The following is a 26,938-nucleotide window of genomic DNA, read 5'->3' as shown; positions in this document are numbered from 1 at the left end:
TTCTCCTTCTCTTTCCATCCCGCTCACTTTTCCTTCATAGGGGGATTTCAACAAAAGCAGACTATTGCTGAATGTTTTTTTTTGTTTTTTTTCTCAGTGGTGGGAGTTTTTCTCCCATGGTAGGGTGGAGACAGCTTGGTACATTTGTGCAGTGATAGCAACTGCACAAAAAATCTCAACACTTTCATGTCTCCAACTCCAAGAAAAAAGATGGCCCACCTTGGATGTAGAGAATTTACAAGTACCGATGCACAGAAGGCCACGCACACTCACTTGTGTGTTATCCATTACATTTCCGACTTTTTACCTAGATAGGGGAACAGACAGGTCAGACAAAAAGGTTCATTAACTGTTACACTCCGCTGTTCTCTGAGGACTCTCTAATGGAGCCTGTGCCATTCCGCTGGAGCCAAGAAACTTCCCTGTTTTCAAAAGATTTGCTGTGTTAAAAACCGAGTTTCTAACAGCGTTAGGATAACAAAGTCTGGGACAAGACAGAATTAACCCCAATCCCAAACTGCAGTTCCTTGGAAATTGTTCTAATTTCTCCATCCTTACAGGCCCTAACATGGCTTTTAAATTAACCAAAGTCAGGTGAAGACTTGTACTACAATTGCCTAAAATTCACAGGAAATTGCATAACTTTTAATATTTTGTTGCCATTACCTTGTAGGTGGCCACTTGATGACTTTTTATGTGTAGACTGTTTTAAATATATACAGTTTTAGAGATAAGATGGTCACCCTCTTACTAAAAACTCCAAGGCAGTCTGTTCCATTACGAAGAATGTTCCCTTCCTTTAAATAACTGGTGGTTCCAAGATCATTGCTCAGTAATCCAGTTTTCTTTGTCATCAAGAAACTGATTTAAAATTGTATTTACTTTTCCCCCAGACAATAGTTCGCAATTAAACCTCTTCATCACTTCATGACAAACAAGGAAATACATATATACATATTATATACATGTGTGTATATATGTATATGTACACCTTTTATCATATCAGAGTATTAGTTATCATTCAAATGAATGGCCTTCATCTTGTCCCCCAAAATATTAAATTTGTTTGCTTGCATTGAGTGTCCCATGTAAGTCTTTAGTCACTCTAGCAGCTCTTGTGTTGCTGTACGGTGGATTTAACCATGTTTGCCATTATAGTATGTTAGCATCCTAACATCTGCTAGGAGTAACATAGAGCAGGGTAAGGCTTCCATTGCTAGCAACAGATGCCATCGCGCATTTGGTGTTGCTAGAAGGAAGGTTAGCAGAACACCAAAGTCATTACAAGTCATCCACTGGGAAACACTAATGTATGTATAAAAAGTTTGAAAGTCCAGCAAGCAGTTGTAGTGATATTCAGTTTTTCAACATGACTTCTGCATGTAGTGGGTTTGTTTAACTCCCACCCTCATACATCTGTTTGACAGCATTTCTGTTTTTATAGAAGCAGCTGCTGGCACATTGTGTTGCATCTGGCAGTCCAGATTTAACTCCTGACATGGTGAAGCACTTTATTCATGTCAGCCTCTTTATTTTTCTGCATGTACCAAATAAAAGCTATGTAGCCGAGAAAAACTGAAGCTACAGTTTTTGGAAAACAATCAAAGCACAGCAGTGAGGAAACTGAGCTTTTGCATGATGTGATAGTAGAAGGGAGCAGTGCCTGATTTGAGGCTTTCTTACTGCTTGGCTTCCATTGAATTACACGCGTGTAAACGAAAATTTGCCAAAACTTCAAAGACAGTGCTAATCCATGGATGTCATTCATTATAGCTCTCTGCAGGGAGTGTATGAAGGGTTGGAGGATAATGTCTTTCTTGTGGAATCAGAAGCCCACTACTTAAATCTTTGAACTATAGAATCGCTGTGACAGAGCACAGGCTCAAAGGAACATGTTTTTTCTGCACATGGGGCCCAGGTGGGAGGAAATGACAAGATGACAGAAACTGGACTGAGAATAGGTTGTCCTATAGCTGACCTCACCTTCAGCAAGATGTTGCATGCTGCCGCAGAGCTCAGGATAAAAGAGTATCGTAAATTGTGGAACCCAGAAAGAAACAAGCAGCCTGTGACTCAGCTGCTTGGAAAACTCATCTTCTGTTTTAGTCTGCAGTGCAAACACCTTCTTTGTTTCCTTTCACTTTGGCCGACTTCACAGTTAGGTCTTGAAAGCACTTTGGACAGCACCCATGAAACTTTTTTAAAAATCCGTCACAATCAAAGCTGGTAATTGATGATGTTCTACACATATTGGAATGCTGCAGCCTTAGTCATACAAATTTTCACCACTAAAATTTCACAGAGACACTGTGTGTTTGTTTCTGTTTGGGAGGCCTCTGTCTCTTTCCCCTGCATGCCTGACTGGACAGTCTGGCTCCCAGATAGTATCAGGCTGTCTGAGATTAGAGCTCATGAGGGTGCAGTTAAACTTGTAAAAACTCTGGACTCCCTTCCCAGTTGCCTCTGTTCTACACAATGCACAAACAACTGTTGCGGGTGTGGCACAATACAGATAGCCTGTCTGCATTGTCACAGTGCCTCTCAAATGTGCCTAAGCCTCAGAGCTTATTGTAGAGGCAAACACAGATCCTGACTCGGGAGTGGACTTTGGAGGCCACCTCTGTTGTTGCCAGGCAGTTTAGCAGTGTATCGGACAGATAACAGAGCTGTGTCCCGGGGCCAATATTTTTAGAACTGGGCAGCAGATAACTAATCATTTTGGTGGTGACACAAAGCCTGCTTTTACTATGGGCAGACAATGAATAACAATGGACAAAATGCACTGTGGTTTCTTTTGCATGGTCTTTTATTTCACTATGAATGCAATTTATGCAAGTGTTTGAAGTTCTTTTTTAGTTTTGGTGTGAAACATTTCAGCTATAATGGTAGAATGTGAACAACAGATTGATATGATATAGTAGCATATTACTACTCTATATTTGTGCAAACCACAGGTACACATTATCTTAATGTTCCTTTGGTTCTTTGGCATCATTCATATAATGCACCAACTGCAGTATTTGATGCAGAGTGGAAATTGACGTCACAAAATGTTGGTATGTGAAAATCTTAAAAGTAAAACGGAGCTCTTTTGGTTGAGAAACACTTAGTAAATACTAATTTGTGATTTATAGAGATGTAAGATTTCAACATTTTCTGTTTGCAGCATTTAGAGGATCTAAAGTACCTGGTACCATTCATGCTTTTTTTTTTTATTATTGTTTAGAATAGAAATAGAATAGAATAGAATAGAAAAATACTTTATTCAAAAAAATTAGTCAAATTAGTCAAGTAGCTCAACATTTTTTTTAAATATTTACAATGATTGTATTAACAACAACAATAATAATACCAATTCTAGTAAAAAATACTACTACTAACTAATAATAATAATAATAAATGACTAAATAAACAAATAAATTAAAAAAAATCAATCAATCAATTTGAGAAGAACTCAGCAGTCACTGTTAAAAAGCCTTATGGCTGTGGGAACAAAGGACCTTCTGAACCTTTTAGGACAAGATGTTCGCAATAGATTTGTGCTTGATATTCTCTGTCATCAAATTTTCACCAAAAGTCTATGTCCTTGCCTCCTGGAATGAAAAGTTCAACCTACATCTGCAACATTTTGGTCATGCACCAGTTGTCCGCTATAGAATGCTTGTTGAATTAGTCCGAAAATCTTGGCAGACACTGTGATCCACTCATACTCCACGACCAGCCAAAATAAACAATGCAGCCACTAAAACCAAGGTTGAGTTCGCACATTAACAGTTTCAATTCAGTTTATGCCGAGAGGATGGCTGTGCCCTCAGTCTTGAAATAATAATATGTGCAACATACTGGGCTTGTCTCGATGGACATTTTTGTTTTGCATTTCTTTTATCTTCTCTGCTATAGTAAAAATTTACGAAAATGAAAATAAAATTGTAAAAAAATGTTTATGCTCAGCTGATGTAAAACTTTGGCATATTACTAAAAGAAAAATGGAAATACATGCAGTGATAACACTAATCATATAATTTACAAGATACTTAAAGCAATACTATGTAACATTTCTACCTTAAAATAACAGCTTGAAAAAAATTGTGCGGCTAGAATGAGTTTTAATATTACGATTGGCCTGTCTCCTATGCCCTTCAGGGGGTCTGAGTTGGAATAACTGCGCTATGTAACTTTGCTGGACCGGCCCGGGAGCTGAGCGGAAGTACTTCGACTTGCTTTCTGGCACCCCTACCGCAAAAACAAATAGACCCCTCTCACGCTCCCAGGTACATTTGATTACTCTTACCTTCTCAGTCGACATAGCTTGCACCTTCTGACTCCTCGCCGGTTCATCAACAAACGTGAAACGTGAAAGCGAAAGGGTGTTGTATTTACGACAGTGTAACCGTACATTACCTCCAAGCCTGTAGAGGGAGCTCCATAATGGGCTTTTTGAGAAGTTACATTGTATTGCTTTAAAATACTGATACCTAAGTTGCTTGAGTTGTCCAACAAACTGTACAAAGACTCAGATGATGACTGAGTAAATTCTGTGAGGTAATAAAGTCCATTAGTCCTGGATCATTTTAATCCAGTGAAAGAATGTTAAAAGAGTATTTGTTTAGGCAGCAGATCTAAGCACTGTGTAGTGTTACAAACCGCAGGGCCAAACTCTTCAGGTCCTCTCTGCTGGCTCAGCGAGAGCCCTCCTGTGCAAAACCCTGAAGCCACATCAAAGAAACATCTCTGATGAAAGACTTCAAAAATATTTTTTATCAATGCTTTCAGTGTGCCACATGTTTACGTTTGCAACGCATAAGCACTCACGCTAGATGCAGACACGCTCAACACAGCTGAAGGCATTGCAGACATTCTTTCAACTAGTAGAATTTTAAAGTCACAGGCAACATCTGGAGAATCACACAATCTGCCATGTTAAATGGTCCCTGCTTGTTTATGTTTGTTTTACTGGAAAGTGGTTTCCTTTTTCATGTATTTATTGGACTGAGTTCTTATTTAAAAAATAGAAATACATTTAGGTCGTAAAATCTCTTTATTTATCGACGTTTTCCTTAAACAACCTCAATTTTTGCATGGAGTGCTAATTGTCGGATAAATTAGTTGTAGAGAATAGAATAGAAATAGAAAGAATAGAAAAATACTTTATTCATCCCCCAATGGGGAAAATTCAAATTAGTCAAGTAGCTCAAAAATATGATAAATATTTACAATGATTGTATATTAACAATAAAAAAAAACAACATTAATTTGAGAAGAACATGTCAGCAGTCACTGTTAAAAAGCCTTATGGCTGTGGGAACAAAGGACCTCCTGAACCTCTCAGTCCTGCAATCGCAGAGAGATGAGCCTCTCACTGCAGCTGCTCCTCTGTCCTGCCAGGATGCTGTGGAGAGGATGTTTATTGTTCTCCAAAACAGATTCTAATTTCCTCCTCATCCGTTGCTCCACCACAGCACTGAGAGGGTCCAGCCTTCTACCTACAACAGAACCAGCCTTTTTAACCAGTTTGTCCAGGCGCCTACAGTTTTTGTCTGTAGTGCAACTCCCCCAGCAGACAACAGCATAGAACAGTGCACTCTCAATGATAGTGTGATAAAACATGCACATCATATCACTACAGACATTGAAGGACCTGAGCCGTCGAAGTAGAGACGGCTCTGGCCCCTCCTGTACACTGCTTCCATGTTGGCAGACCACTCCAGTTTATTATCCAGCACCACCCCCAGGTATTTGCAGGTCTGAACAGTCTCTATCTCCCCTCCATCAATGCAGACTGACTGGTATGGAGTTTTAGTTCTCCTGAAGTTCACCACCAGCTCTTTGGTCTTGGTAGTGTTCAGGAGCAAAACAGTTATTTTTGGTCCAGTCATAGAAGGACTCCACAAGGTCCCTGTACTCCTTCTCCTGTCCACCGCGCACACATGCAACAACAGCCGTATCATCAGAATACTTCTGTATGTGGCAGGACTCTGAGTTGTACCTGAAGTCCGATGTGTACAGGGTGAAAAGAAAAGGAGCCAAAACAGTACCCTGCGGAGCCCCAGTACTGCATTGCAGTGTTCCAGAAACACATCTCCCCATCCTGACATACTGTGGTCTGGCAGACAAATAGTCTATAATCCATGATCTCAGGGAGGGTACCACACCCATACCTAGAAGCTTGTCTTTTAGTATGGGAGGCCGTATGGTGTTGAAGGCACTGGAGAAGTCAAAGAACATGATTCTCACATATAAACCAGGCAACATCCAGATAAGCATATGCCCGATGCAAGATGTACAGAATTGTGTCTTCCACTCCTATGTCTTTCTGGTAGGCAAACTGGAGGGGGTCAAGAGCCTCAGCAACCTGCAATCTCATGCGACGAACAAGGATTCTCTCCAATGTCTTCATGATATGAGATGTCAAAGCCACCGTAGTCATTCAGCTCCACCGGTTGCCCTAATTTGGACACTGGTATGAGACAAGAAGTTTTCCACAGCACTGGGACTTTTTCCATCTGAAGGCTCATATTGAAAAGCCTCTGAAGAGGGGGTGTAGCTGGACAGAGGAGGGCTAGTGGTGGGAGTTGCTGTAGATGTGAAGGTGCAGCTGTGCTCAGGATGCCTGGAGGTAGAAGCTGCCGCAGAGGTGGATGTGCAGCTGGGCTCAGGAGGTCTGATGGTTGAAAGTGCCGCAGAGGTGGAGATGTGGCTGGGTTCAGAAGGCCTGACGGTGGAAGCTGCCGCAGAAGTGGATGTGCAGCTGGGTTCAGTTGGCCTGGTGGTGGAAGCTGCCACAGAGGTGGAGGTACAGCTGGGCTCAGGAGACCTGGCGGTGGAAGCTGCCATAGAGCTGGACGTACAGCTGGACAGAAGAAGCCTGTTGGTGACAGTTGCTGCAGAGGTGGAGGTGTAGTCAGGCGGAGGAAGAGGCTTGGCGATGCAGGTTGCCATTGAGGTGGAAGTACAGCTGGGCAGTGGAAGCAGTATAGAGGAAGCAGCTGAAGTGGTGGGGGTGGAGGGAGCAGCAGCAGAGGTGGAAAAAGCCACACTATCAAACCTGTTGTAATATTGGTTTAAAGTATTGGCTTTGTCCACATCACCTTCCACAGACTGATAGTACTTGACTCTGTATCCAGTGATGGTCCTTATGCCCCTCCACACCTCCTTGGTGTTATTGATATCCAGCTGTCTCTCTACCTTTTTCTTGTACTCCACCTTAGCTCGGCGTAGTGTCTTTTTAAGCTCCTGTTGTACACTCCCCCACCTCCCAGATAGCAAACGGACTCCGGACCGGATCTGTTCTGGATTTAGGGTAGGCTCAGGAACGGATCCGCCAAACGGACCCGGATCGGAGTCCACCTGCACACCGGAACGGATCCAGATCCACACATTATGTGCCACATCCGGCCCGGATCCGTTTTGGATCTGTTCATAGAACACATCATCCGGCCCGGATCCGTTTTGGATCCGTTCATAGAACTCATCATCCGGCCCAAAGCCGTTTTGGAACCGTTCATAGAACACATCATCCGACCCGGATCCGTTTTGGGTCCGTTCATAGAACTCATCATCCGGCCCAAAGCCGTTTTGGAACCGTTCATAGAACACATCATCCGGCCCGGATCCGTTTTGGATCTGTTCATAGAACACATCATCCGGCCCGGAGCCGTTTTGAATCCGTTCATAGAACACATTATCCGGCCCGGAGCCGTTTCGGATCCGTGTATGATACTTATAATGGAGGTGGACTCATTTGGTCCAGAACCTTTATTTATTATGAATTCATTAACAAAAGTAGATACAGATAAAAACTTGCTTACCAACTAGAAATGACTCCATAAGAATCCCACCAGTTTAGCCTTATACACCTGAAAATGACTTATTGTGAAGCTGCAAAAGACCTAAAATTGGGTTATTATTACAAGTAAATTTACAGTTTTGAGGCTGCACAGTGGTGCATTTGGTAGCACTGTTGCAGGTGTTAGAATCCACATTTCTGTATGTGGTTTGTATGTTCTCCCTGTACATGCATGGGTTCTCTCTGGGTACTTCATCTCATCTGCTATCCATTGTGCTGTACTGCTCTCCCTGCCTCCCTCATCCTCTACACCAGGACAGTAACCTCCACCAACCTCCCTGGAGATATATGGAACATTAGAGTATGATCCTTGTGATCATATGATTGGTTGGATACAACCAATTAAGTGGAATTGAGTTCACTTATAAGAGCTGGCACAAACACCAGATTGACCAACACATCACTACAAGTGGCTAATAAAGATAATGGACACAAAAAAACATGAAAAAATGTGATGGAAATTCTTAAATGTATTTATTAATACTCACACACTAATTTAAATGAACAATAAAAAAAATAAACAAGAACTGGCATAACATGTGATGTGCTGTGCTTAGACATCATCAGCAGGGTGAACCTCGTGTGTTCTGCGTCTTCTTGAGGTTCCCCTATCTGCTGCCAAGTTGAACCACCGGTTGGCATGCTTGCAGACATCATGTTCAGTGGAAGCACGAGTGACAGAATCTGTAATCACAAAATGAGATTTTTCAGTTATGTTATCATCATCCGCCATCATAATCACAATTTGTAATGTGACAGGATATACATAGTGATGCACTCCAAAACAAACAATCTGTCACATACTTCAGACATAAAATTTCTAAATATAGGAATGCAGTTTAAGACTAACAAAAATAACCTGTGTATAGTCAACTTATGGCGCTTTTCCACTAGCTCGCCACGGCTTGGTTTGGTTGTGTTTCCATTACAAACGAGTATACTTCGTGCCTCCTCGACGTGGGCGGGGTCGTCGTAACACGGCTGCGCGTGTTGATGCTCACCCTGTGGCTTTTTGTTGCACAGAAGGCAAGAGAAGAGAGCCAGAGAAGACTCCTGGCCGCCAGACAAAACAGTATTGAAAAGTATTGAAAAGTATTGAAAAGTATTGAAAAGTGAGTTTTGTTACGAGCTTCAAAAAGACGACGTCTGGAGGTAAGCTATTGGTTGCTAACGCTAGCTTTTATTTTCCGCGTTATGACGCTTCCAGTGATGACACTCATCGCCCAATCAGTGGAAGGCAGTCGGCTGACGTCACGTTGTAGTAACGCTTCGGCCCGCTTGGAACCAGGGCTGACAGTGCGTTCAGACTGGACGCGGCGCAAATTATTCGCGCGGCGTGATTACATACAAAGTCAATGCAAAGAAGCGAATAGACACGAATTTGCGCCGGTGGCGCGAATGACAAGACGCGAATGACAAGACGCGAATGACAAGACGCGAATTTGCGCGAGTTCAGAAAATCCAACTTTGGCGAAATATTCGCGTCACGACAGCCTATCAGTTCAATGTCTGGACAACAAACCCTCTCCTTAACGGTCACATTGCAGGGATTTACCCATCTCTGATTAAAAAACAGGATAATACCCCCGCCTTTCCGCTCACCGCCGCTCGTACTCAGGTCTCGGTCTGCTCGTACGGCTGTGAACTGTATGTCCACACATGAGTCTGGTGTGTTGTCGTTCAGCCAGGACTCAGACAGACAGATCAAACTGCTCTCCTTATACAGCCTTATAGCGCCTCTAGCTCATCACACTTGTTTGATCGTGAGTTAGCATTTCCCATAATCACCAAGGACAGAAAAGGCTTGTACCTCCACCTCCTTTTGTGCCTCTTTGCCTTTAGTTTTTGCTCCAGCTCTGCATCCACAGTACAGCTTTTTTTTAGCTCGGTCAGAATTGGATGTTTGATTCCGCGTCCAATCCTTTACAGTGCCAACAGTTCTTCTCTTGTGTACACTGCTCTAGTAGCAGTGCACATTGTCAAAAAATAAAAATAAAACAAAATATAAATAAAAAACAGATCACTAAAAATAACTAAAAATGTTTAGATAAAAACAAAAAATTTAAAATGACATATAATCATATAAACGACGAAAAAAATTGAGAGCCACACAGACTTCAACAAATCTGTCCATTTTCTACACTTGCTTAATCCATTCAGGGTCACAGGGTGTCCGGAGCCTATCCCATGGTGAAAGGCAGGTTTCATCCTGGACAGGTCTCCAGTCTATCACAGGGCCACACAGAGACAAATGAGACAAACAAGCATGCACTGTCACACTCAAACCCAGGGTCAGTTTAGAATCACCAATTAATCTAACTTGTTTTTGGATGGTGGAAGGAAGCCAGAGTATGCTATCATTTACCATAGATGCATGATGGTGTGGTGGTTAAGACTGATTATTTATTTTTCTTTTTTATTTGAAACTATGAACAAGAAACAGAAAAATAAGGCGTGACGCCTTGATGACACTGCCAAGACATCCCAAGACACAGCTTTAAAACAAACTTCATTAACTGGCTTAATTCATTCAGTTTTTTAAGAAGAGAAAGTTGGCCACTTTCCCATTTGTCAAAGTAATCATCCTTTTGACACATTTGATTCTAGTAGCCATAGGACAGTCAAGTGAACCACTGAACTATAACCAGCAACTCAGAATCAGAATTTTAACACATTTCTCTCACATTTCCATTTACAACGCATAAATGTTCTTACCCCTATTTTTTAAATGTTGCAGTGTGAAAATATCTTGATATGTGAATCACATTGAACAACCTCATTTATTGCATTTAATGGTTTTCACGTCTCTCTTGGAAGCTTGTTTGCAAAAATTACCAAAAGCTGAATCATGGTGCATGGTTTAGATACTTCTACTATCAAGATAAGCGTATGTGAGATGAAAACAATGTTAAATACACATTGTCCAGCTGGAGTAAGTGTCAACTACACACCAACAAGACCAAGAGATGCAAGCAAGAAAAGAAGATATGGGATGGCATTCTGACTCAATATATAGACAATATGCCAAAACAGGCAACCCTGCACTGAAAGAATGAGTCTTCTCTGTCTAATCCTGACCCACAACACATAAGATAGCCCAAATAATTTATTTAGACTTATCATTCCAAATCATCCCACTGTTTACTCACAAATTAGTTTAATTAGTTTATGAACCAACAATTTTGGAAACACATGAACACAGTCATGATAGTATAATGAAAGAGGTCACATCCTATATAGTTACATGAAACATTCACGTGCATATAAAAAGATATTTTAATCTGAAGCCTAAATATTGTAATACTGTGACTTTGTGTGGGACAGCTTACGTGCTGAGGTGTAGAGAAGAACAGTTAGATCCTTTCTTTGTTAGGAATATATACTTCTGAATATTTAATGAACTTATTCTTGTGTCTCATGCTTGAATACATACACTGATCTTGCTTTGGAGGTGTAAATATGAATCCTGCTGTTGTATGATACTTCAGTAGAGTTTATTAAGATTAAGATCAGATTTATTGGTCGTGCATACATACGAAATTTGTCCTCCGCTTTTAACCCATCCAGGTTGGCACCTGTTGACACACACATGCACAAGGAGGTGGACTGACACCTCTCCAACTGTCAGTTCCACCAATCTTTTTGATTGAACGGCTGCCGTTATTGTGTTATTGATTTTACTATCCTAGGTTGTTGACATCAATATGCCGAAGGGACTAAAGGGACGTCACGGTTTCGTGCCGGTGTGGGTACCAGATCGGCTCGGCTGCCAGATCGGCTCGGGTTCTGCCGTCGTCTGATTACGTCACACAATATGGCTGTCCGCTTGAATGGGAGTACATTGTGATTGGCTTTACATCAGACAGTTGTGATTGGCTGTACTAGCCAAAGTAACCGTAACTTGGCGCTGTGCGTCGGAGAGTTTTTTTCTCGGTCTTCCGGTGATCGGCAGCAGCTATGGAGAGCTTTTACGAAGAAATTAAATATTTCCTACAAAATAGTCCCAGATAGCAAATAGTTATTGAAACGATGTTAAATCAACATCCCGCTGTCAACGATAAAGCCATTGAATCAACGTCGAACTCTGACGTTGATTCAACAACATTTTGCACCCTCTATTATCATTGAAACAACGTTGAAATCATACCTAGAGATCAACAAGATTTCAATGATATTTCGATTACAATGGATATTGAAACAATGTTGAAATCATCAACGAAACTTCAATGGTATTTTAGTAAGTCCTATGCCTATACCACAGGTTTAATCTAAAAAGGTCTAAATTAATATATTAAAAACATTATTATTAGACTATTAACATTAATATCTTGTAAAGCGACCTTGAGTACCATGAAAGGCGCTATATAAAATAAATGTATTATTAATCCTGCTATCTACAGCCAGAATGGGCTATGAGCAAAATATAGAAACTATAGCAGACTAAGCCTGTAGGCTATATCGCCTTGCACAAATAACACCCCATGCATTTTTTTTTTTTTAAATCAAACAATCGTTTTTATTGCATTTTTCTTTTTTTTTCTTTTAATGCGCGAGGCTATCTCCTGCAGTGGCCGTCGTCCAGATCCCCCCGCCCGGTCTGGAGCGTAGCGCAGCCACTTCTGCACAGCTTGTGCGAATTCATGTATTTGCAGTACTCAGTCGTTGAGTCAGGGCATCTAAAATAAAAAAACAAGCAAAAAATACATTTCAGTTTAGCATATCAGACTTCTGCCTGTGAAGGATATAAGCATATAGGCCATGTAGACAGAAACACTATGTGTGTGTGTGTGTGTGGTAGCTATCTTTCCCTCTCAAACATAGACATAGAATATCCTATCCATATTTTAAGATGAAGCTTATTAAACTGAGGACTTACTTGACGATGTGGACTAATGATCTGAAAAAAGAGAAAAAGTAAATCACAATGTCAGTAAACAGCAATTTAATTCTGAATCAATAAACCACTAATTAAAAAAAAAAGACGAGAAGATAGTGACAGCCACTATCCAGGCATCACGCAAGCTGACGTGTTGCTAGCGCATGCTAACTTATTCATCCAGACAACGTTTAATTCACGTCAATCTTCTGATAGTTGTGTAGCCTATTCAATCGTTTTATTAGACACCTTGCCTCTTTGATCGCTGATCCTAGTTAAAGGTAGGGCAAGGATATGCAGATATACTGTAACACCCCTTGCTGGGAAATAAACCGGTGAATAAAGCATTGCTAGCTAACTGACTATTTCGTCAGGGTGTTTATGAAGCCTGCAGTTAACTTGCTTTTGACAAGTTGCAGTGTTGTTGATCGGAGGAATTCTGCTTGATTTATAACAGAATGCTATGACAGTATCTAGCCTATGCACCATGTAAACTATACATTTAACTGTGTAGGGCAGTTCAGCATTCAAAAGATTAAATCAAAGTGCTTTCTTACCTGAAATTGATTCCGAAATTAATGGGATGGGGTGCAGTACTGCCGGTCTACCACATGATGGTCTCCCGGTCAACTATAAATCCATGACTTTTCGATCATCTTTCCCGGTCAACTATAAATCCATGACTTTTCGATCATCTTTCCCGGTCAACTATAAATCCATGACTTTTCGATCATCTTTCCCGGTCAACTATAAGTCGATGGCTTTTCGATATTTCCTGATTTCCCGGTCAACTCAAAATCAATGACTTTCAACATTACTATTATCACCCGGTAAACCAAATATCAATGATGCATCAATCATACTAAGGATAACTATGTATCAATGTTGTTTCAATATCACTGCGGTCAACATTATGTTGTGTCGGGTTTTCATCAGTTTGCCAATATTGATTCAACATTTATTTTGCATCAAGATTTCAATGTCAACCATTCTGATGATTCAGATGGAAAAACAATATCATTTCAATGTCAGCTTGCTATCTGGGGTGTGTACCACACCTTGAGCACCACTAGCCCCAAACCTTTAAAATCTAGTTTGTTTTGTTTTATCATTTTGGCCTTGGTTCACTCTGAAGAGAAGCTTAATTTTCAGTTTTGTATATTGTTTGTGTGCTGAGCAGCAATAACCTCTTTGACTATATGCGTGTGGACTCCTGCATATAAATGTACATAAAACATAAGCCGATCTGGTACACCGGCCATTTATAGTGGCGCAAATCGATGCGCCAGTAGTTGCAATTTTCTCAGTCACACAGCTGCAACGTGAAGGTTACCGCTAACTACCCTGCAACGACGAAAGTGGAGAAGAAAACAATGCCACTGCAGCACTGTCATCAATGATACTGCTGCTTAGAACCTTGCCGGCGAAAAGGCGATGAAAGAGAAAGATTACTTATAGCTGATGAGCCTGCAGAAGTTGAAATTTCAGTAGGCATCACCTCCAAATTCCAAGTTCTCACCATTATAGTCTAGTTATACTTAGAATATTGCTATAGGACTTTTAAGTGTATTGTTACCCTTTCTTTGTTTCTTTGTTATGAAATAGTGTGCTTCAATGGACACACTTGGGAATTATCGTTACCTGGATGCAACAATAATGAGATCGGTTTTATATAGCGCTAATAGGGCTCGGGCACACGCGTTGCATTCTGGGATATGGTCGCCATATTTGATGCACAATCTATCGTAAACAAACCAAGGCAAGACAGAGATCAAGGAACAAACAGTGAGAGAAAAGTGAGAGAAAAGCATGTTAAAACCGAAGAAAGGATGTGGGATATACCGGGATACATTACAGAAGGAAGCCAGAGATCGGTACATACAGAAGATTGGCGTTATAAACGGACTGGACCCTTATGAAATACCGAGCAAGGAATGGAGTGTCGACGAAGATTTACTGCCGAAGTTCACCCTTTCGGACATAATTGCGTATATAGTATGTGGTGTCAGTGCTTATACTTTGCAACAGTTTCAATTATAATGACACTTTACACTTTTGTCATGTTACTCTACTTGTAAATAAATAATGAAACACACACACTTGGCTGTATCTCAAAGCATATTTATTTCAGACGACTTCAACTTTGCACAACACTCCTGCTCATGGTGGTCAGAGTACAACATACAGACACAATCTTGTCAAAGAATGTTTTGTCTTCACCTTCGCATGGCAAAACTATGTTGATAGGTACTTTTGCTGACAAAAAGGTGTATTGTTTCTGACAGTTCCAATCGCCCTTTCCACGTGAATTCGGAGATGGGCAATTTTCCTTGTATTTTCCACATTAGATTAAGATTAAGATTAAGATCAGATTTATTGTCATGTATACATGCATACACACAAAATTTGTCCTCCGCTTTTAACCCATTGAGACATCCCTTGCTTCCAACTGACAGTGTCCTCTTGTGAAGGCGGGGATCTTTACCTCAGCACACAAAAGTCTGTAACTTACCAGAATGAAAATGCAGAGAACACACTCTCATCGACACCGGGATTGAGTGGAAAGTTATGCTTGGTCGTCTTACAGCAGCGATCCATGCTAGTCGACGACGCTTTGTTATCTCGGACACTTGGTCTCCGTGGGTGCGCCTCCAAGCAGGAAACCGGTAAAAAGATAAACCATTTACGATTTCCCCCCCATTCCTGTCACGGCTTGCGCTATTGCACCCCACGACACAGCAACGTGCGACCATAGACAATAAGTAAGATAGATAAACCAACGAAGAAAGTTCCAAGACCAGGCGGGAGTACGACCTGCGCGCAGTGGAAAACAATGTAAACAAAACAGTTCTGCGCTTCCAGTATGGCCGCCGCTCACGTAGTGACGTCACATGCCCGAGCCCTATACTCAACGCCGCTTCCAGTGAATGAAACAACAGCAAATTCCTAACGACATCATTTATTTACAAATAATTGCACAAAGTATCTTACATGACACAACCGTCAGCCGTGAGCCTGTTTTCGAGTTGGTCCATCCGGTTTGTCGTTCTCCGCGCGCGCCAAGTTACAAATTTTGACGACACGACAACGCACTGCGCAGCCTTTTCATGGCGCGTGCCAGGCCAGAAACGTCATTTTGTCGCCATATGAGAGAGCAAACAACCTGAGAGTTTTCACTACCACGCACCACACTGAGTGGAGTGGCAGGAATATTCTCAAATACCTGCATTCCCATCAACTGCAGTACAATCACAGAGTTCGTATGCATTTCTCTTTTTGACACAGTCACAGAACTAGCTGTGTTGAACAGGCACAGACTGGTAAACACATTACTACAAATAAGAAGGCTGAATTCACATGCACATTTAATCTGATATAATTTTTAATAATCCTTTAAAATGCAGAAAAATGTACCAAAAAATCCTTTATAATTTGAACAAAGTCGAAGGTGATGTCATCAAATGGCCTGTTTTACCCAATCAACAGTCTAAAAACCTAAAGATGTTCAGTGTTCTACTATGTAAGAAAACTACCATTGTCATCTGGCATTGTTCATTTTAAACAGATTCTAATGATGTGCTAAAGTATCAGCTAATCTATAAATCAACTAACTTGCTTTTGTTTCTTGGTATATTTTAGAATATTTTAAATAATTTCTTGTGTAGTATTGGCAGCATAGTGCCTTCTGCTTTAACATAGAGTCATGTGAAAACGAAAGTGCACCTTTCTTGCTATTCTTTTTTACCACATATTTAACAAAAAATTAAGCCAAACTGCAGAAGCAGTGTGTGTAAAATTAAGTGCACTCCATGACACAACAGCTTGTAAAACCATAGCAGCGAAACTTGAAAGTAACTGTTTTCTGTATGATGTCATCAGTCTCTCATTTTGCTGTGGAGAAATTATGATCCACTCATGTTTGCAGCATTGTTTCATTCACTGAGACTCTTTTAAGCATTTCAGTTGGGTAAACTTTGTGAAACTAAGATTTGCTGCTGTGTTCTTTTTAGAGAGAAGAGGCTTTCTCTTGGAAACCCTTACAAAAAAAGGCTATTTTTTCTTTCTTTTTCTACTTGTTAACTCATTAACTGACAGTAGAGTCTGACATAGAGGTGTGAGGGTTTTTACAACTTCTCTGAGCATTAAGGCCGAAGGGTGAACTTGCACATCCACTAATGAGGAGATTAGCATTGTGTTTTCCACTTTTGAATAATCTTTCTCACTGTAGAATGGACTCCAAATTGTTTGGTTATTGGCCTTATAACCCACCCCAAGATTGATTTGCAGCAAGATAATTGCTGATGTCTCTCCTCCTTGGCATTGTGTTAACACACACCTGAATAATCCAGACCTGCAAACTGAAACGACATTTGTAACATTTTTTGCTGTTCATCTAAGGTTGCATTTACCTCATTTTATGACCAGATGAGGAACATATTAGTATTTTTAAATGATATCTTTATACTTGAAACTTAATGAAAAGAAAACCACCTTTCTTTTTTACTTGACTACAGAAGAATCCACTTAACTTCAGCTTTTAATTTACCGGTCACACTAGAACAGGTATGGGTGCACTAATTATTGTCTGCAACGTCTTTATTTAGATGTAACTACTTTATTTAGATTTTATCTCATGAAAGGGATTATTTAGGATTGCATATCAAAAATCTAAAGGCTAGAAACATTTGACCATCAACTACTGTATGACCAAGTGCTCTGAGGTCACAAGTTTGGAAAGTTGCACTTTCAAGGATCTTGTATTATAGCAGCTGACGTCACCCAGTGTCTGTGCAGACATTGTAGAGGGCTGATCACCAGCACTGCTATGACGTGGTTCTCCCTTGCAGGCACACACCCCTTGCTGCTGCAATTCTGTATTTAAACACTCCAGCTTTGTTGACACAAGAGGCACAAGATGAAGTGCGAAGTTCCTTGAAACAGCCCAAAGGCCACGAAAGCAAAACCTACAGCAACAGATTATGTACTCCAGTCTGACTGTAAACTGTAAATTGCTTGTGGTTTTAATGTCAGCATGTAGTCTTGAGGAAAGCTACCTTAAAAGTTGTTGCAGAATTCCAACATTCCAGTCTATTATTTATTGCAGCTACAGCACTCTTTCTATTTTCATGGTTACTACTCTCTGTGTAGCTTCTATTAAGCCTCCACCCCACATTTAATCATTTATACACTGTAGGGTAACTGCCAATACTGTTTCCTGTGCAGGAAGTGGAAGGGGAGTGGGTTGGGGGATTAGATGGACTCGGTCTTGTCTCCTCTCTGTAGTCAGGTCTGCTGTTGCCCATGATTCATCTCACTTCCGTTTCACTGTTTCCCTTCCTCCATGATATCCTGCATCAGAGCACAAAACAAACATTTACTCCACCACATGCCAGAGATAATTTTGGTCAATCCCACTGAGACACTTTCCAGTGGGTTGTCTTCATTTGTTCCAGGAACATGAGCTGCGACAATGGATTTCTTATTTATTGCACAGTGCACTGTGTTCCACTATAAGCTAAGAACACACCATGGTCTGTTTGTCTTGCATTAGAAGCAGTTGGTCTTTTTAATAAGTGACAGTGTGTGCAGAAAACAGACAGGAAACTTCAGGCTTTAAATAGGGTCTGCTTCTCATTCGAGTTATTAGAGCTGTGCTCAGCAGTTGGCTCAAATGAAATGTAGAAAATAGCAACTGTGCAGCCTCCCCTTTGAGCAGTTCAGGGAGTGATGTAAAAGCACAATCAAGGAAGTGGGAATTGTGAAATAGGAGTCTGTTGGGTCACATCTTTTACGTACAATGAGTCAGTTTCAGATTAGGTCAACAGTCACTTCTGAGAAGTTAAACAGTACATTGAGTTTAGACATTTCTTAGTCATTTCTAAGATCAATGGCTTAGAAATGTTGAGAGAAATAGTAAAGACTAAATTGTAACTTTATTTCCTATATTAACAGTCATATTGCTAAATCTTTTTTTCCCCCTACTGGATTTTTATTATCAGCTAGTCAGCTATTCAGTGACCAGACAATCTTAACTGGTATAAAAACAGATTACAATGGCATTTTGTGTAAACGTGCATTGTGTGATAAATTTAGTGATAAAAGAAGGTCAAACTCTACATGTTCAAGTTTCTGTTTTCCAACATTTAGTTTTAGATGTTGAGAGTTTCCTGTTGAAAAGATATTAAGGCACATAATCTGCAAAAAAAGCTTTATGGTTTCCACATGATGGATCCTTACTTTTTTGATTCGCTTCTACTCTGATACCTATGTGGGATAAACATTTCTGGCTTTAAGAGAAATACCTGTAAAATTCCCGAGGCCTATATGTATGTCACTTATGTGGTTACAGTGCTAAACATTATACAGCTAATTATTAGCATGTTATTAGCAAGATAAATAATTTTGCAGTGCAAAAAGCTGCTAGCATGGCTGTAGACTCCGATGTCTTGCTCAAGGTTGAAGTAAGAAAGTTTATTTAGTTATTTGTTTTTTAGATTTAGGTTTAAGATTAGTTTTCATTCTAGCAATTAAAAAAAATAATCTGAGCAAATGTGAGGTTTCAAATTTAGTTGTCAGTCTGGAAATTGATTGGCTAATTTTTGATAGCTTAGCCTCTGGAAAGAATAGTCAATGTTCTGATTGGCAGAAGAAAGTTCTTCAGTAAAAGTCCCAATACTGCAATGTAAAAAAAAGTCAATCTAAATATCCCCTTAGCCTAAAGGTGCTTAAGTATTAGCACCAAACTGTAAAAAGTCAAAGTAATAGTACTGGTTTGATCCCACTTACTGATAAATCTGATTCGTAGTCAGATCACTAACTGAATAGAAAAGAAGAAAATCAAACTTTAGACTTTTCCTCTAATCTTTCATTTTTGGTTAAATTAAATGTGAACAATATTGAGTAGGAAAAGAATCCCTGTTTACTGGAGCTACACACGACTAGTAACGAAAATGAGATTGCTAAAAAAAACTTTGGGGAATCCACTGGGGGAATCTTAACTCGTGTTGTAATGTGAAACTTTGTCATATTATAATTTATTATGTCAAATCTTTTTCCTAAAAATAGTAACTGAAATGGTTCCATAATTAGTTGGCTGGGAAGTTGGGAAGAACATGACATGAAACGGAAGCATTAAACTAAAGGACAGCGAGTACCACGATGTTCTGTCTTTTGCATCCTGTTAACATTATATTATCAATTAACGAATTGATTTTTGGTATTTGTTCACAATTCAGAATGTTTCCTCTTTCCACATCTCAATTCATCTAAGCCCCCCCCCCCCCCGTGGTATTGTTGCTCTCCTTTGTAGAAATACCATCTGCATCCCCACACAAATGAATATTCATTTAGTAAGTGTTTTTTTTTTCTCATGCAGGTTTCAGCACAGCTGTGTGAAAACTGCGATGTCATTATAAATGCAGAGCTCCAGTAGCAGAGCTCAGGCCAGGCGGACAGTGCAGCAGTTGAGGATAGAGGCCAGCATCGAGAGAATAAAGGTGTGTCTGTCTATACTGACAGTCTGACCCACTTCTTTGTTTATCCTACTTTTTGTACTTTTGAAACTTGCATGTGAAAGTTATATCAGTGTGTGGACTGATTTCCCCTGCAGGTGTCCAAAGCTTCATCAGACCTGATGCACTACTGTGGAGAGCACGGCAAGAACGATCCTCTGCTTATGGGTATCCCTACTTCAGAAAACCCTTTCAAGGACAAGAAGCCCTGCACTGTTTTGTAGCTGAATACTTGAACTCTCGCTGTTTTGATCTTCATGTACAAGTGCTGACAGTAACTCTGCTCACAACTTGCCTTAAGGCCAGTGTGTTCCTTCACTTTTATACATGCTCACTGCAGTTTGGTAAAGAATAAATCCATTTTTGCCTTTTGTTCAAATAACAGTGACACCAAAGAAACAGGCAAACTTATGTAGCTGTGGCTTCACATTGAAGCTTTATATCCAACAAAGATGATTAAAATTGTGCATGGTGGCTCAGTGGTGACGTTTGCGTGTCTGCAATGGCGCCGCAAAACCTCGGACTGAGAGGAGTTGTGTCATGAATGGAAGAGCTAATGGCTGTAATTATCACAGCATGCATAAACAAGCCTCCTTAATCATTGGTCCAATCAGATGTAATTTTTTCGCTTTCACCTCTTACTTTGATCTCGCTCGCTTGAGGAAACTGTTGTAGTTTGTATTTTACTGATAATGAACACCCAAGATAATGATATTCTGTGGATGGAATGGCAGACTGCTGTTCATACCAGAGCAACAAATGCAAAGAGTGCTACGAAGCTCATGCTTTACAGTCAGAAATTTGCAGTCAGTAGTAAAAGTCCTTAGAAAACTGATCATTAGATTGATTCCAAATCACAGACAAAGCAATCACCTTTGCTCAATTTTCCTGACATATAGTTTTCATATAAGCTTTTCAGAGATTGGATTAAAATCTTATGACGTATTACTTGCCAGGACATTTTTTCACATCCTGCAGTGCTCCAAAGTTAACTGAACTCAATGCAAAGCTAGATGTCGTGAATGAAGGTAGCAGCTTTCAGCATGAATAAGAGTGCAAGAAAGAAAGAAAGAAGAAAATAAAAATGTATCCGATCAATGTGCATTGTTCTTTGTACATGACATGAGGTTTTCCAATTTAAATTATGGAGAACATTTTTAGCCATTATCTGAAATGAAAATATTTAACATTTAAACTTGTGTAATCTTATCAGATCTTCTTCCTTTGCTTCTGTCTGCAGACCTGAGGTTTCATCCTGGACTATTAAGGCACTGTGAAATAGACTGTTATAATTTGAGGCATTCAATGTTAGCAGCTGCCCTATAAATATAGTGTTGACTTTGCTGAAATTTTGTCATTTGTGCATTATACCCATGCAAAAACACGAGTATCCTATTTTGCTAGTTTTACTAGACAGGGCCTTAACAATGTAGGGAACCTGCTTCAACCTCTTGAAATCTTTTAGTCACATAAGTGCTTTTGTCTAACACATTAACACATAATTAACTCTTTAGGTAGGGTAAGGGAGTATCTTACTGTTGATTTCAACTGTATTATCACATCGTTTTTCAAAATGATCCAGTGCATATATGCATTAGAATATACCATCTCACGTGTCTATAAATATTGGTGCAGAGCATGGGTGTCCATCTCCCACAGTATGTGTTGGCTGTGACAGTTGTGTGTACTTTTAAGGACTGTACTTAAATCAAACCTCACATGTGTGATGTTTGGGTTAATGATATCACTTTTTTCTTATTATAAAAACAGAGCGTGACTATAGTGACTAAAGGTAACTTGCTGTCGTTTTTCTGCATTTTGTTCTTTTTGACATCTTTTTGTTGTAAATGCAAATAAACATTGAAACGTGTTATTTGTAAGACTTTAAGCTAATACCTTAAAGGATTTGTTTTCTGTTGTATTTACTAAGCTGCAGTATCTGATAATAACAGAATTTCAGTAAGAGTATCACGACACTAGTAAAAAACAATCATTGTGTAAATGCTCAATTAGACTCAAATGGGCAATGGCGCTCTGTACATGCTCCAAAGTTTCATTTTATGCATCTTTTTGTAAAAACAGTAAGTCCTAAGTGTGTATTTCTAATCATAATACTGCTCTCATTCCATATTTTTTTGTTTCCTTTGTCAGACGGCTAAACATGTCAGCAATTGTGACTGAAAATCAGCCCTTTAGGACTATATGTAAACTTGCAGTTACTTAAAGGGTACGCAAACACTCCATTAAACCCATTACATGCAACCTGTCTTTAGAAAATCTTGATACTGCGTATTGTATAAGGTGAAAACATATTTTTTGTCAGTCACAGGTCACAATGTTCAAACAGGTAGATGAGCCAACTGGGTCAGAAGCACAAACATGCATGTTTGCTCTCATTTCTCAGTGCAAGTGTTTATGTGTCCCAAGCCATGAGATGCTTGTTATGTAATAATCCTCGGTCCCGTTCCCAGCCCTCTCTCTCCTTTCCCTGTCTGCTCAGGTGTGATGTTACATCTACAATCAGGTCAAGTGATTTTTGTTGGCCCACATCGATGTAATCCTTACATGGATCAAAGTATGGATGGACTTGGCTTTGTAGCAGCTTTATTTTAAACAATTGTGTTTCTTGAAGAAGCCACCAGCAAGTCTGGTATCTCCAGCATCTACCCTACTTTCAGTGGCCACTTCTCTGTGTGACAGGACAGCCTTCTCTGTTCCACATCCTTAGAAACATCAGATCTCAAACCTTTGGCACATAGTGCCCTCCATACTTAAAACTGTTGCATTTCTGCTGACTGGCAGCTTCCACAGAGAAGTTTAAACCTGACTGACCACACAGAGACTCTGATGTGTCTGCATGTTTTGGCTTCTGTGCACATTTCATCACATTTTTAACTGTCAAACATTGAACAATTATGAGTACAAAACCTCCAGCCACTATCAGATCCCTCATTACTCTCTAGCTTTTGACTCAGCCCTGCGTTTTGACACAGTTTTTTTGCCTCCCCATCTGTTGTCCTCCGTTTGATAGCAACATGAGAGAGGCTTGCTGTCTTGTTGATATATCCTGGTGGCAAACTGGCATCTCTGCAGCAGGTCTGCCTTTGTGCATAAGCTGCCTGTTGATTGCAAGTGCTGCTGTTGTCGGTGTGGCAGTGGTTAGCGGGAACACCTCTATTCATGGGGCTATTTTTAGCCATGAAGCTAAAGTACTGTACAGCTCTAGCAACAGAGACCTGAATAGCCCTGACTCATGCATCCATTGTCGTGACCCTCTGTATGGAACGCTTTGTCCCTCCCTTTTTTGCTCAGGCACCAATAAATTCTGGTTTTCTCTTTTTGCAGCCTGAAAGGGGTCTTCAACTGTTTTTTTTCTTGCCTCTGCTATTTTTAACCCAGTCAGCAGTAAATTTAGCTTGGATTGCATAAATGCAGAGGGCTGTAAAGAAACAGCTAAATCCAACACAGACTTACACAGAGAAACTGTCTTCGTCTCAAAGTCACAAGGTTTCAAAATGAGCAAATTGTCAAATTCTACTTGAGCTCCCATGTGAGTGTGAGGTTTATTCCAAGGAATCTTCTAACTGCAGAAAGGTTTGCTGTATTATGTTGCAACAATGTATTTCAACTCAGGACGCAAGCTGCAGAATGATTTGCCATCTGTTAAATATGTCGTTTACCCCTCCCAATGATGTGCCAGAACAAAATCCAAATGCTGTGGGGCAACAAGCTGAGCTTCACACACACAATCACAAAGTAAATCACACTACGAAACGTCAAACAACTACTAAACCTGTAGTGACTAGAAATCATGGACGTAAAACCACCCTAAGATCTGATTGTTGTTTTTATTTTATTTTATGCAACTTAACAATGCAGAATCCTGTAAACTATGCACAATAAATATTACTCATTAAATTAATAACACAAACAAAACATCAGGTAATGGACAAGTATAAACATTATATTGCCCTTAAGATAATATTATTTATAATAAGTGGTGAAAACTTTCCCTTTTCAGTTATCAAAGTGACAAGTCTTAAATACCATTAAATAAATGTGCTGTTAAAGAAATGTCTGTATTTGGTCAATTTTCACTCAGCCCTTCCTTCTTGAGTTCTTGAAGCTGAGAGCTGACTGGTCCACCCCAGCATGGTCCGATTCTTGGAGTAGTGTCAACTCTGTCTGCTTTTCCCCAGTCCCTGTTCCTGTGCTCACCACCACGTGCGCTTGTCGGCTCACATGAATCAGTGCTCTCAAAAAGGATTCTTTCTCAGCAGAGAGGGTGCAGTCATGGGCTGGAAATCCTGGAGCAGAGTCTGCTGAATCACTCTTCCTTGGCCTGAAAGTTCATCCTGACCTGGTAAATCTGTTGGAATGTTTCTCTTCCTTGTTATTTTTGATTTATTTTCCCCCCACGACTCTCCCATCGCTCTCCAGGGTGCGTTCCAAACCAGTCCAACACAGACATCGACACAGGCCTTGTGCGGTTACTTTCCCCTGAATGCACACAATATATTGATATTCCAGATAATTTCATCGATCAGGAAGGTTGATAACAGGAACCCACTGATCCAAACAGCGACTGTCTCTGCAGAATCGGTTGACTTTGCTCAGTGCAGGGTCCTTCCACAGGGACGACTGAGGATTCTACAGAAGGAACACAGCAGTTTACATATGCTGGTTTATTAAATGTGCACACATTCACATTGTATAACCAATGCTATCAGCCGTGCCTTCCAAGAACTTAAATGAGCAGCAATAAAGAATAATAAACATGTAAAAATGGGATGAATAAAGTATTTTTCTATTTTATTCTATTCTACAGCCCTGATACAGCTGATTGCTCATTGGGTAATGAACATTATACAACAGGTCTAATGGTGAATGGACATGAGCAATGACACTTACAGTAACTAAAACACAGTGCAGGTCCATGGGCTCTCCTCCAGGCTTCACTCCATCAAGTATCTCTGCCAGACGCCTCATGTTGCCCACCCGCAGGATGTTGATATCATTCTCGCAGCAAAACGCCTGGATCAACGTGAAGTGAATCTGCAAAGCCACATCCTCCTCATCATCTGTGGCCAGTAGACACAATACCACATTGTCTGGATCCCTAAAAGCAACAAAGAAAAACGGGTGGTGAGGAAACCGCCATTTCACAGTCATAGTGTCTCAATTTTCAAGAGCTACTAGGGTTATTAGCATCTTACGCATTGAGGGACTTTGCTGCCTCGTAGACACCGACAGTGATGCAACCCTTTGGCAATGCAGAGCTCAGGACGTCCTCTAAAGCTTTTGCCACCGATTCCATCCTGGGGGGGTGGGAGAGAGAGGGGGTGAGTCGAATACATACAGCTAGCAAAACAAGAAACAACATTAAGAGTTAACTGTTACTTCTAGTTTTGAGAACAAGTTGTAAATACGTGTCACATGAGGTTATAATGTAACGTTTTACGTCGAATACAACTGTAGCATGAGCCCATACGCATCCATACACAGCAGCCCGTGAAGTAATCATATATCACAATATTAACGGGGAAACAGTCACATAGTTGGGCTAATAACAGCGCAAACTAGCATAGCATAACTGAAGCTTAGCAGACGTATGCTCGACGTAACCACATGACAGTAAAAGCTGACAGTATATATATATATATATATATATATTTTAAAAAACATTGAAATATAAGAGATGTACATATTTTCAGAATGAATTTGAAGAGGAATGGAAAACCTGCACATTTACATACGAGCTAACCTTTCGGTTGAGTTATCTCCGCCGGTTTCTTCAAAAGTCATATTGCACATCCAGGCGGTTTGATGTCCTACGATGTCCACAGCTGATTCTGAGGTCCTCTGTGTAATGTATACTCACAGACTCGCTGTTTGCCCGGCTTCAACTGAGTCTTCAGTAGTAAGACAACCTGACAGCACAGAGGTGATTTGCATACAACCATTCCATTGGTGATTTATTGGTCACGTGCGAATATCATTTTAACTCGTCGTCAGAGACAGTTTCGAAATCTGCTTGTTCTTGTGAATCTAGCGACAACCCGTGGCCAGAATAGTATGAGCGTTGTCAAAACACACAGGGAGACCTCTTTTCTGATCTGAGAATAGAATCAAACAACACCAGCAATAGTTCGACATTTTCTGAATTATCAGCTTTAGCAGTTTATAACTGCAAGTTATAACTTTTGTTCCTTGGTATGTTTATTTTACACTACTTCAAACTTTCATATCATCAGATTTAATATAAAAACAGTATGTATCATCATATCGTCAGATACAGATTTAATATAAAAACAGTATGTATCACAGTGTGTTTCCTAACACGTGTTAGGAAAAGTGAGAAAACACGTCAAACCTCTATGAATTTTGTTTGAACTTTCGTAAAAGTTCAAAGGAGCCTTCAAAGGAGCTCTGAAATGTGCAGAGCTGGTATCTGTCATTGTGAGGATGTCTTGTAGTGAAAACTTCCTCCCTTAGAGTAGTCCAGGTTGACAACATTGTCAGAAATTTGTGTAATTTAAGTGGGCACTGGCAAAATGTTATAAGATGTATTCATATTATGAATATCCATCTTCCCATCCATAATAAAGCGTAACTGAAGCTTGCATTGTTGTATATATTACTTATATTATTAACTTTGACAATGTGAAGTTAATATTAAAATATTTTTCCATAACTTAAACTGAT

General features: G+C 40.1%; 2 protein-coding genes across 2 annotated transcripts in view; one reads left to right on the top strand and one right to left on the bottom strand.

Annotated features, from left to right (window-relative positions):
- The window catches only part of gng12b (guanine nucleotide binding protein (G protein), gamma 12b), a 76,839-nt gene extending 53,254 nt beyond the window's left edge, over nt 1-23,585 (top strand). Inside the window, 2 exon segments of the mRNA XM_075484897.1 lie at nt 20,098-20,218; nt 20,332-23,585. Of these exon segments, the coding sequence (XP_075341012.1) occupies nt 20,098-20,218; nt 20,332-20,457 (247 nt within the window). The 3' untranslated portion in view covers nt 20,458-23,585.
- A 505-nt stretch (nt 23,586-24,090) lies between these two features.
- Nucleotides 24,091-26,153, bottom strand: gadd45ab (growth arrest and DNA-damage-inducible, alpha, b). The gene is made up of 4 exons (XM_075484896.1): nt 25,998-26,153; nt 25,450-25,551; nt 25,145-25,352; nt 24,091-24,883 (listed from the first exon to the last, which is right to left on the bottom strand). Exons 1-4 carry the CDS (start codon nt 26,045-26,047, stop codon nt 24,770-24,772), a joined length of 474 nt encoding a protein of 157 aa, XP_075341011.1. The 5' UTR covers nt 26,048-26,153; the 3' UTR covers nt 24,091-24,769.
- Between the last annotated feature and the right edge of the window lie 785 nt (nt 26,154-26,938).

This window comes from Odontesthes bonariensis, chromosome 15, assembly GCF_027942865.1.
Source record: "Odontesthes bonariensis isolate fOdoBon6 chromosome 15, fOdoBon6.hap1, whole genome shotgun sequence".
NCBI classification, from domain to species: Eukaryota; Metazoa; Chordata; class Actinopteri; order Atheriniformes; family Atherinopsidae; genus Odontesthes; species Odontesthes bonariensis.
Note: the sequence above shows the minus strand (reverse complement) of the source record. Positions and strands in the feature narration are given on the sequence as shown.